General features: G+C 37.2%; 1 protein-coding gene across 1 annotated transcript in view; it reads left to right on the forward strand.

Moving 5' to 3' along the window:
• Positions 1–2,314: 2,314 nt before the first annotated feature.
• LOC111087827 overlaps positions 2,315–11,878 on the forward strand; it is a 13,864-nt gene continuing 4,300 nt past the window's right edge. The window contains exons 1-6 of the mRNA XM_022395869.1: positions 2,315–2,344; positions 2,670–2,795; positions 3,916–3,979; positions 9,090–9,192; positions 9,521–10,959; positions 11,318–11,595. Of these exons, the coding sequence (XP_022251577.1) occupies positions 2,340–2,344; positions 2,670–2,795; positions 3,916–3,979; positions 9,090–9,192; positions 9,521–10,959; positions 11,318–11,595 (2,015 nt within the window). The 5' untranslated portion in view covers positions 2,315–2,339. The remainder of the gene's footprint in view (positions 2,345–2,669; positions 2,796–3,915; positions 3,980–9,089; positions 9,193–9,520; positions 10,960–11,317; positions 11,596–11,878) is intronic.

Raw genomic sequence — 11,878 nt, forward strand, 5'->3', positions numbered from 1 at the left:
TTCTATCAGATTCCATCTTCAGTATACTAAAGCAGAATAAAATGAATTTACATCAACCTATACTATCAAATTTCTCTATCCTCTGCAAGTCTGACCTGGAATTATTGATCAAAGAAACCTTCCACATCAAACAGCACTCTCCAACACTGAACAACATATTGTTGATATGTTCGTATTACTGATTTTACCTTTTTTTTTCTTTTTCTTGCTGTAGTTTCTCCCCATGATTACTGTTTATTGTTTTATTTGTTTAATTATCGTTATATTTAGCAATTGTACTTTGACAATGTATAAAGACTTATGTAAATTCATTTTATTCTACTTTAGATACTGAAGATGGAATCTGATAGAATTTCGAAACGTTTATCCATGTCCCCTTTTTGTCAATAAACAATGTTGTATATTATAAGTGTCGTAATTTTGTTTATTATAACTTGTTTTGCTTCACCTGATGCTCTTAGTCTGAATATATATGTTTTTTTGTAATTTCAACCAACCTGAGATGTTTGTTGCCTCTTCTGTCCCATCTAAAACACTTTTTATGTCTTTCTCTAGTCCACCATAAACAATAGGATAGTGTTCTTTAAGGTATAGATTTCAGAGCTACCATTACCTCTAAGCCTATGTTTGTTGCAATATTTGTCCTCTCTCATACATTTTCTCTTTCCTCAGGCTTAGTGTTTGCTGTAGCTATAGCCACATCTGTAAATTTACTTTTATTTATTATTAACAATGTTGATTGACCTAAAATCCTGTAGAAGCTGCACCAATTTGTAATAAGCACTATCATGAGACAGTACTGTGCTACATATACTATTTATTTAATACTAAGATTATGCAGTCAGTGGCATTATCATACAGATCATGAACTTGAGGAGGTTTAAGTGAAATAAACAATTGAGACTGAGACCTTTGGATACTGTAACAATACACATTAATTCCTTGATTATTACACTACTAAGTGTCATTATTATTAACTCATCACTTATTATTTTGTAACATAAAACATTCAACGATGTCAACAAGTTTTTAAGTTCAGTATTATATTGAAATAACAGTTTCAAAGATGAAAAAGGAACTTGTTATAAAGGCACGGTTTGACAGGGCTACACTTGGCTGACTGGCCGGTAAGCTTTTAGGCAGATTAGATAGATAGATTTGATTTTCAATTGGATGATGTATCTTACATTATAAGTTGGTCAACTAGTATCATGCAAATGACTTTGTTCATTCTTACCTACTGATGTCCAAGATATGAAATCTGATACATTACAAACTGTTTTAAGTCTCGTGATTCTCCTTTTATATATCGATCCTTGTATGCTGCAATTCTTGGAATCGACTTAAGCAACGTTCTCTGTTCCGAAAAAATTATGCAACAGAAAACTAATTTTTTATGTGCTAACACTAAATGAAAGTATAGTCCAATTATAAACATTCTGCCTGATGTAGCATTGCTTATGTGCTTTTAATTAAGTCTACTTACTAACTTCAAGCATTACTTTAAAGTTATTTAAATTATTTTCACTTTTAAACCTTCCCTATCTTGATTCAAGGGTTTTCGTAGCAACCAGTTAATAATGCAGCTCAAACATCTCAGGCACAATTCCCCTTGTCTGTTCCAGTCTAAGCTCAATAACAGACAAACAGCCTGTAAGGAATAGTTATAATGGTTAAAAGATCAAAGATTTCATAACAAACGTCCACAATAAACTTTGTAAATAAACTTATTATTTGTTGGAAACCAGTAACAAAACATCTGGTAGTCTAGAAAGAAAAAAAAAGATAGTATCTTACCAATGTTTTCTTTCTTGTGAACAAAACTTAGGAAAGAAGTAATCAATCTTTTATTACAAAGTATTAACAACTTTATTGAATATTCATATGTTAATGAAAAAAATGTAACACAACATAAGGTTTAATCATAAGTGTAAAAGTGAAAATAATTTCACTAGACAATCATGCATTAATAGAAAGATGGCAATAGTTCTTGTTGTGTCTGAGATATTTAAATTGTGTTGTTAACTGGTTATTATGGAACTTGATTCAAGACATGAAAGGTGTGTTGTGTCAGATGTTTAAATTGCATTGTTAACTGGTTACTATGGGAACTTGAGTCAAGACATGGAAGGTATGTTGTGTCAGATGTCTAAATTGTATTGTTAACTGGTTACTATGGGAACTTGATTCAAGACATGGAAGGTGTGTTGTGTCAGATGTTTAAATTGTATTGTTAACTGGTTACTATGGGAACTTGAGTCAAGACATGGAAGGTATGTTGTGTCAGATGTTTAAATTGTATTGTTATCTGGTTACTATGGAAACCATTGAATCAGAATATGGAATATATGTTCTGCCTTGAATTGTTTTTTACAATTGAATTAGAAACTTGAAAATTCTATTCTCTTTCAAAAGTAATTCCTTTTAATAATCATAAAAATAAAGTTACTGCGCACTTGATAATATTGATGCTGGGATTTTTATCAAGCATTCTCAACTGTTGCCACGAATAAAACACTTTTTTATATATCTCCACAATATTGTATAAAATACATTTGTAAGAAACAGTTTGTATGATGTGTGTGTGAAAATGTCCTAACTAAAAGTTTGTTATTTTTTGGTAGTAATAAGGAAGAGTATCAAGAATTTACGTTTATTCAAATTTGTGTAGTTCAACTAGAAGCAGCTCTTGGGAGTTTTTATGGTCCAAATGAGCCACTTCCAGAAGTCGTAATCTTGGAATATCGGGACCAAGTAGGACATCTTGCTCGTCGATTCTTTCATCATCTTCTCAGGTGAGTTCTTTCTGTGAACTGTAAATATTCTACAAGTCCCAAAGAGGGAGAAAACAGTTACTTTTTTCTTTTCTTATAGTATTTAAGATACAGTCTTAATGTAATCCTCACCCTGTTTTGTATATCAAATTCACCGAAGCTACACATGTGGGGGCATTATAATGTGATGGCCAATCCCACTGTTTGTTGGTAAAAGAGTAGACCAAGAACTGGTGGTGTGTGGTGATGATTAGCTGCCTTCCCTCTAGTCTTTCACTGCTAAATTGGTTAGGGCTAGTGCATATAGCCATCGTGTAGCTTTGTGCAAAATTCAAACCAAAGCTACACATCATGCAATTCATGCTTTGGTTGTGTGATACAATGTGTCAGTGTGATCTCTCACCCTATTTTGTAAATAAAATTTATTCAAGCTATTTAGCAAACTGAAATACCCAAGCTTCTCAACAAGTAACCCTAACTAAAAACCCAAGCCATTGTAATGTCACACAGGTTAAATGATCAAACAACACAGCTGTCACAAGTGTCACCCAAATAGCTCCAAGTTAAAACCATGATGATTGGCTAATTTAATAATTTTGAGTTCAGGCAGTTTTATGAAATTCAGTCCAGAAAATACAAACATAGACTCAATTTTTATAAAATCAGATCAATTTAAAAAGAACTTTTAGCACCTCCACTGGGGGGCTTAGATCAAAGGAATGAATTGCATGGAATCCTGCCTAATTCAGTAAAGTTCACAAGTATGTGAAATACAACTTAATGTTTTCATCATCATTTCTCCAGGTGTTTCATTTCACAAGTATTTGATCCTTTAATTTTTTCCAGTAGTGAATCAGTTCAAAGTTCAGTGAACATGATCTGCCTCTCATCATCTGTAATTACAGTAGTGAATCAGTTCAAAGTTCAGTGAACATGATCTGCCTCTCATCATCTGTAATTACAGTAGTGAATCAGTTCAAAGTTCGGTGAACATGATCTGCCTCTCATCATCTGTAATTACAGTAGTGAATCAGTTCAAAGTTCAGTGAACATGATCAACCTCTCATCATCTGCAATTAAGTGTACAAGTGAAGAATTATCAGTGAAGAAATTTATGAAGTTTTGTTTTTCTTTTTTATAGATATCAGCGTTTTGAGAAAGCTTTTCTATTGGCTGTTGATTTAGACTGTCAAGATTTGTTCTTGGTAAGGTTTAAATTGAAATCTTAGTTACAAATAACTTATTAGTCATTAAGACATTCATAGAATGGAGTGGAAAAAGAAATGTCTTAAATTGTTACTATAAAAAAATATACTAACATTTGCTCATACCAGGTAATTTTAAAAGTTTATGTATCATGGCAAGAAGAGAAACCTGTTAATAAAATAGTATTTATATTCAGAACAAAATGTTTGGTATTCCTTTTTATTTTGCAGTTTCCAAGAAGTTAATTTTTTAAATAATTTCAATGTTTATCTATTAATTCAACAATATATTTTATACCTGATAAATATATATTGTTGCATATTTGATTAATGTTTGTATTTTATGTATAAACATTAGTAATCTTTAAAAGGAATTTTAATATTATTTCTCTACATATTCTTTGTTTCCTACTGCTAATACTACTTTATTGTAGTATTAGAAATTATGATTCATTTCTGACTTCTTTAAAAAACAAGGATCTGATACTTAATATAATCATTTCAAATTATAAAGAAAGTTGTTAAAAGTTGTCTCTTCTTGAAATGAAACCATCAGCTTTGATTTGCAGGTTGAGGTAAAGAAAATTAACCATCACGATGTTCAACTAATAATCACTTCAAAAGTTCTGATATGGTACTTCCGTCCACTCACAAGATCAGGTATTCTCGTCCATTGCTGCCCTTTATATGAAAATTTGTTCTTTACGTACACCATAAAGCATCTGCTTCCCCTATTAGAATCAAATGATTCCAACATGTCTCTCATGTAAATCATCATGCATCACTTCTCCACCAATAGGAGCGTGACATATGTGACTCCTTCTATATGCCTCTACCGAACTATCACTTCTCATTTGGCAGCACTTGTCCTTGGACGTGTTCCTTTTTGTTTGTTTAAAGTCTCATGTTCATCATTCATATACTCATGATCTGTTCTTCATTTATTTTCACTTCTAGTTTCTATTAAGACTGTGGATTAACTTCACTTTAATCCCAGTATATTATAGTCACATTGTTATTTATACTTTCGATTATTGGTTGACTCTTCCTCATTATGAACTCTGAAGTTCATGTTACCACTTCTGGGGTCACACATGCAACTAGCACTGTGTCTCAGGCCTCAGGTGACCTGGCAGGAGATTTATCCACATTTATTCCCCAGGAGATTGAACATTACGTGGGTCAACCTCTGTCTCTGGACCTCACCCCACATCCTCCCGAACTTGGATTGCCTATTTCCACCTCCTGATTTTGCCATGTACCACCTGATGAGTCAGTTAGCCTAATACGGTCTTTTTGCATTTCATTTGTCAGGTATGTAACATTTTATCCCTTTCCACTATTTCCTATGAACCTCATCTTTCCTTACTACATAACAAATCTTCCCATTCCTATTTGGTTTCCCCCCTCCCTAGATATTCGGGTACATGCTGACCAACTTGCCTCACAATTAAGTGATGGGATTAGCATGCCTTGCACTCCCCCACACGTCTTCTGATCAGTTTGCTTTTGCATATCATCATGGAGACTGTCCTTCCCTTCTCTGGACCAACCTATTGTTAGGTTCCATTTTGCCAGTTTGGGATGCAGACCTCAAATCTCCTGTAAGTCTGGCCCATGCCCAATTTTTCCCACCTTTGTCCTACCTTCACAACTCTTTTATGGTATCTCTCTACCATCCTCTGAGGCTCTCTACCAAACTCCTGAGGGATTTTCTGGGGACATCCTCTCCCTTCTTTCCTCCACATTGGCTAATTTATAGTCTTCAGCTCTAGCTTTACATGAGTGATTTCTCTGTTGTTGGTTGTGATGCGACCTTAACTCGCATTTGTTTACAATCATCTTATCTTTGGGTTTTATGTATGACCCCATTTCTGTAGTGATTCATCTTTCACACGATCCTTGAGTCTTTGGAATCCTGAGTAGCATCAGTACAACAACAGTCTATCTTTTGCAACCTTGTTGCCCGTTGGTCTCAGTCGGAGCCCCATATGGCACCTTTTACTGTTTCCCATTCCTCCCCTTCCCTGTTTCTTCTTCTCGGGGTGCCTCATCTCATTGTTTTCTTTGATGACGCTAGTCATGTCACCAACAATATTGATGACTACCCAGTGGGAGCTCGGCTTGCTAATTTTCTTCACCATTGACGTCCGTTTGTCAAGGATCATTGGGTTTTATTGGAAGGATTCATGATTCCTTTTTTCCCCACCTTCACTGTCTCCTATACCCATTTCCTTCCCTCCACCTTGAGATCCCATGACCAGCCAGCATCTGTCAAAGGCAGTTCAGGAACTACTATCTCGGCAGGCCATCAAATCTGTTCTATATCTTTCATCAGGTTTTTATTCCAGCCCCTTTGTTGTCCCCAGGTAAACCAGGGAGGCCTGTCATCAGTTTGTCCTGACTCATTTGCTTCATTTAACTGCCCTGTTTTACCATGAAGTCATTTCTTACCCTATGGTGGGCATTTTCTCTGGCCTTATGGATGACCATATCTCCACATCCCTATATCACCATAAGGTTATCTGTATCTTTGGTTCATCCATCACGGTGTGATTTATCAATTTCATGCCCTACCCTTCAGGTTTGCTTCAGGTGGGCTGGTTAATCAAATTGGATAAGTCCTTCCTCCGAAATACCCAATATCTCGTCTACTCGGTTGTCTTTTTTTGACACTCATCTTGGTAGGGCCCAACCTTCTCCTCTATGACTTCATTACATGGAACTGTTAGTTCACCATGCCCTTTCAGCTCCCTCACTTTCTGCTTGTGAGGTTCTGTCACTTTTTGGGGTGTGGTCTTCAATGACATCACTGGGCCCCCTCGGTCGTGTGCATTTGCAATCCCTTCAGGAGGCTTAGGGTTGTTGGTCTGTAAACAAAAGATCTTTGCATATCAACATCCTTGAGCTTCTTGCTGTCCATCGGGCTTTGAATCACTTCCTTCCTCTCACCAGAAATTGTCTGGTGATGATTCATTACGACAATTCTACATTGGTAGCATATATCATTCACCTAGGGGGCACCAAGTTGAGATCTCTTTGTTATCAAATGTTGGATCTACTATATTGGGCCCACACGAACCACATTCATCTCATTGCGTATCATATTCCAGGTGCTTTCAATCTTCTAGTGGATTGTATTTCCTGCCCCAACCAAATATATCTGATGGAGTGGTCTTTCGATCGCCTCTTTTTCCGGTGGCTTTGCAATCGATGGGGTTTTCCTCATGTAAATGCATTTGCCACATACCTCAATCTCAAGTTACCCCTCTTTTGATTGGCTTATTCCTCCTTGTCTTCTTCCTTTCGGAATTTGTTCCAGGTGACTTCTCGTCAGATTCAACACCTCACCTTTTCTCTCACAACTCATCTTCGTCATCTGTTGGAGTTAATTCTACAGTCAGGCATGTCGACTACACCTAATACGTTTGCTGTTTCTTCTTTGTCAGATTTTCGTTTTCCACCTGTGGCCATTCTTCAAGCTTCAGTGTGACTTTAACTGGGTAAGTTTATATTCATACTTTTCTTTTCCTTTCAGGGTCCCTTGCTTCATTTACTCATTATATGGATCCTGTTCTGTGGCGAGTGGTGCCTGACCATGTATTCTTCAACTTGAAATTCGCACTGTATAGCCAGGTTGACTCACGTTTTATCTTCCATGGCTTTGCAATACTCACTGTTCAGATGGGGTGAATAACTTCACAATGTAATTGCTTCATAAACTTGCCTGTTTCGGACCATACCACTCATGGACTGCATGGGTAAAGCAGAAGGGGATAGCTCCCCTTCCCTGCTTTGTATTGAATAAAGTGGTATGGTCTGCTTTTCAAAATAGGGTTTCATAGTCACCCATTACACTGTGTCAGTTAATGATGTTTTTCTGGACTCTCCACCGCATTCTTAGCCCACTTTCTTCTAGTGGAGTATGGGAGTCCTTACCACTTTCCAGTTCCAAGCCACTGGCATGCTCAACTGTGGAGTCATCTTTCTGAATGGGTTCCACACAAAGATGGCAATAAACATTCAGTGCAGAGTAGTGTGGTGGTGTTTTGTGGGTGTAGATGGCGTGCTATCCTCGAATATGAAATATACTCTCAAAAAGGAGTGAGACATCAGTTGCAGTTTACCCGTTCGATTGGGAGCCCTCATCCTACCTCCATGTGGATGTCGGTACCCTGTGGCTGTGTTTTGGATTTAGAGTAGAACCAATCAATGAGTCCTCTCACACTTTTCTGGTTGTCTATCTTCCTCCCTCGATCATACTCCTTCTGTATTGTGGGTCACAGTGGAGGTAAGGGGGATTGTTCCAGTTCTGTCCTTTTCACTATCCCTTGTGGTATCTTATTCCAAGGACGTTATTGCTTTTTGGATGGTTCTTGTCAGTTTTGCCACTGGGGGAATTGAATTATATTATATAAACATTCGTTCAGTACTGGATGTTGGGTCCCCAGATTGATAGATAAAAGCTAACACGTGTATCATTTTTAGGAGTCGGAATGGTTCTAGATTTCCCCCAGTCTCTTGAACTGGAAGTGAAGACGGTATGATTCTCATCCTACCTCCGCATGGATGTTGGTTCCCAGTGGCATGGGTTTAGGATGTACGGTACATCTCGCCCTAACCACACTACACCTAGGAACACATCCATTGCTTTACCCACTTTTATAGTTTGTGTGATTAAGTTGCATATATATTTACATGGTTAGGATCACATGTCCTGCCACAGTTCTTTCCCACTTGGATGTGCTCCTCTCTTTTTCTGCCCTTACCTACTACACATTTTCATGAATAGCAAAGAGTATATCTGGTTCAGAAGTGGTGCGGTTCCCATCACCAGATCTTGGCATGTGTAAAGAAATAATTTGCATATAGGGGGCAGCACTGGACAAGAGTATATAATTTTGTGAGCGGAGGGAGGTACCTTTTGGAAATACATTTTCAGTATAGGAAAATTATAACATTCATATATTCACAAGGAAAGAATTGATATTTTCCTGCATTCTTTCTCCACTACAAACAATTGTGGCAAACAAAATTTTTCTATAAATATTTATTACTCTAATTTTGAAAAAAAAAAAAAAAATTTGATTCTTCTTACTCTCTTACGTAGGATTTGCATTATGTTGCTGAGATGAAGGGAGAAATGGCTCTAGCTGAGGTAGCACTTCAACATGCAGACCACTTGGATGTTGCATCTGTCCTTACTGGAAGTGGTAAGGTTTTTTCTTTCTATTATGTTATCGTAGCTAGTGAACCAGTTCTTACTAGAAATGATAATGTTCCTTGCTGTAATGTTCATCTGGATACAAAATCTGTACCTAATGTATGTATTAACGTTTGTTTCATTTTGTGGTTCTCAGTTTTCTATTTGATCTATGCATGTTTTAAAGAAAATTTGTGTAATGAATGTATTTAATTTGCAACCTTATAATTCTAAATATAAAATTATGTTTTTTTTTATATACTGTAATTAACTGAGTTGTTCTCAATGAAAACTATTAATGGTCATTTAATTACATTTGGATTTGCTCTGTTTATTAGACACTGGAGAATCTGTCAGCTGTGATGATGAAACGACAGAATTTTCAGATTGCAGCTCCTCAGATTGTCAAGATGACAGAAATAACAACCAACATTCTACACTAGAGGTTATTCAAGCACATTCAAAAAACCCTTGTCACTCACCCCCTCAGTCATCTTACATAGGTTCGTCAATACAGGCAACTCCATCTGAGCTCTGCTCACCAGTATCCACAACCCAAAGAAATCCTGGCCTCTTTGTTTCACCACAAGCCTTACCACATCAGGACCTACAAGCACCAACAAGTACAGCACAAGAAAGTCTGGAATCTTCTACTTCAACAAGAAACTTCACTAAACACACAAAGCAATCACTAACTATGGAGAACAAAAACCATGGTACATCAGTACCTACAGTCCCAGCAGGCTCTGGACTTTTCAGTCCAACAAGAACTTTAACTCAACAAGCCACACAACCTCCAGTATCCAGAGCCCCAGTAGGCTCTGGACTTTTCAGTACAACAAGAACTTTAACTCAACAAGCCTCACAATCTCCAGTATCCAGAGCCCCAGCAGACTCTGGACCTTTAACTGAACAAGCCCTGCAATCTCCAGTATCCAGAGCCCCAGCAGACTCTGGACCTTTAACTGAACAAGCCCTGCAATCTCCAATATCCAGAGCCCCAGCAGACTCGGGACCTTTCAGCCCAACAAAGACTTTAATACAACAGGCCTCACAATCTTCAGTATCCAGAGCTCCAGCAGACTCTGAACCTTTAAGTCCTACAAGAACTAAACAAGTACAACAATCGCTTGTATATACAGCTTCGACAGGTTCCGATATTTTCAGTCCAGTGAAGAACTTAGCTCAACAGTTTTCAACATCATCAGTACCAACAGGTCTCGAACCTTTTGTCCCAGTACGGACTGTAATGCAGTATCCAGTACAGTTTAAAAATGCAGTTACTTATAAACCTACGGGAATAACAGAACATCCACAGTTGCCACTAACAGTGAACCCAACACAAATACGTCTTGCATCTTCTGTTACAACAAAGACTGTGTTGCCACAAACCCATCATTTGTTTGCTTCATCACTTATAGAACACAGTGGTAATAATAAGAGTTTTGGACTTCACCAAACAACAATCTCTGGTCAAGTAGGATGTTCTAACGTTCCTGTGCATACTGAAGCTCTTACTTCTCTCCAACAACCACGACCTTACATAAATTCCAGGAGTACTCAGGTTCTTCTACAGCCTCCACATCCAACTATTTCCCACAATGTAGCTAATAGCTCATGGATTGGCTTCCAGAACAACATGAATGTTAGGCAAGGTCAGCCTAGTCATGGTCATTTCAATAGGACACCTGTACAAGGAGAAACAAGGTCTCAACCATTATATAGAGGCACAGCCACTGGTCAGATACTAATGAGGAGCCCATGGACACCATCTCCAGTGAGTTCTATTTTCTTATACTGTACACTGAAATATAATGTTTCACTATCAATAGTGCAGCCATTCATCACTGTAACAAAGTGAATGAAGTTCAACAACTTTAGCAAGCAGTTCAAAACACTTTGAAAGTCGAGCATGGCATTTAACTTTAAATGTAAAACCCAGTTTTTCAATAAGATTAAAACTTTTGCTGGACAGTTATTAAGAAACATATAAATTGTGTACTGTTATAAACAAAATTATTGTCTTGAACTCTGAAAAAATAATAACGTTGGTTACAATTGAAAGAATGCTTATGAGTCAAAGTTTGTTTTTCCTAATGGAATGTAAAATTTTCTTGTATGATTTTTTTTTATAGCAACACTACTTAACACCAGGTGGTCAACATTCCTTTGGTGCTTACCAGTGGCCACAGTGCTACAGCAGTGGTTTTACACCAGCAAGATCAGTATCAGTTGGACCTTCTGGGCACTATCCTCAATCTTTTTATCACCCAGTGTGGCAGGATAGACAGCCACTGGTACACACTGGTCAAAACTGTGGTGCATTTGAAGGATTGTCAAAGCTAGGTAATCAGCAGTCTCATTTACCAGGCTACAGCTACACTTCTGATCCAAATGAACACTTTGTTGACAGGTAAGGTTGTTAGAAATCAATGAAAGACTACAGTTGTGTAGATGTTAACAAGTTACCTAAAGTTGTTCTTGGGTTAAAGAAATTATTTAAAAAATAATAATAGGTTGAACAATTCCCAAGTTTTTCGAGCTGGCACTCATCGTCAGATTGTACAGTTACAGCACTAGCTCAAAACATCATCCTTCTTTTGATAAAGAAATATACACCTGGAAAAAAGTTAAGCACCCCCGTGTTTTTTTCAAGTGATTCAGATTCGACGTTCTTGTGACTGATTATAAATTAC

The sequence above is a fragment of the Limulus polyphemus genome, unplaced genomic scaffold (genome assembly GCF_000517525.1).
Source record: "Limulus polyphemus unplaced genomic scaffold, Limulus_polyphemus-2.1.2 Scaffold2699, whole genome shotgun sequence".
NCBI classification, from domain to species: Eukaryota; Metazoa; Arthropoda; class Merostomata; order Xiphosura; family Limulidae; genus Limulus; species Limulus polyphemus.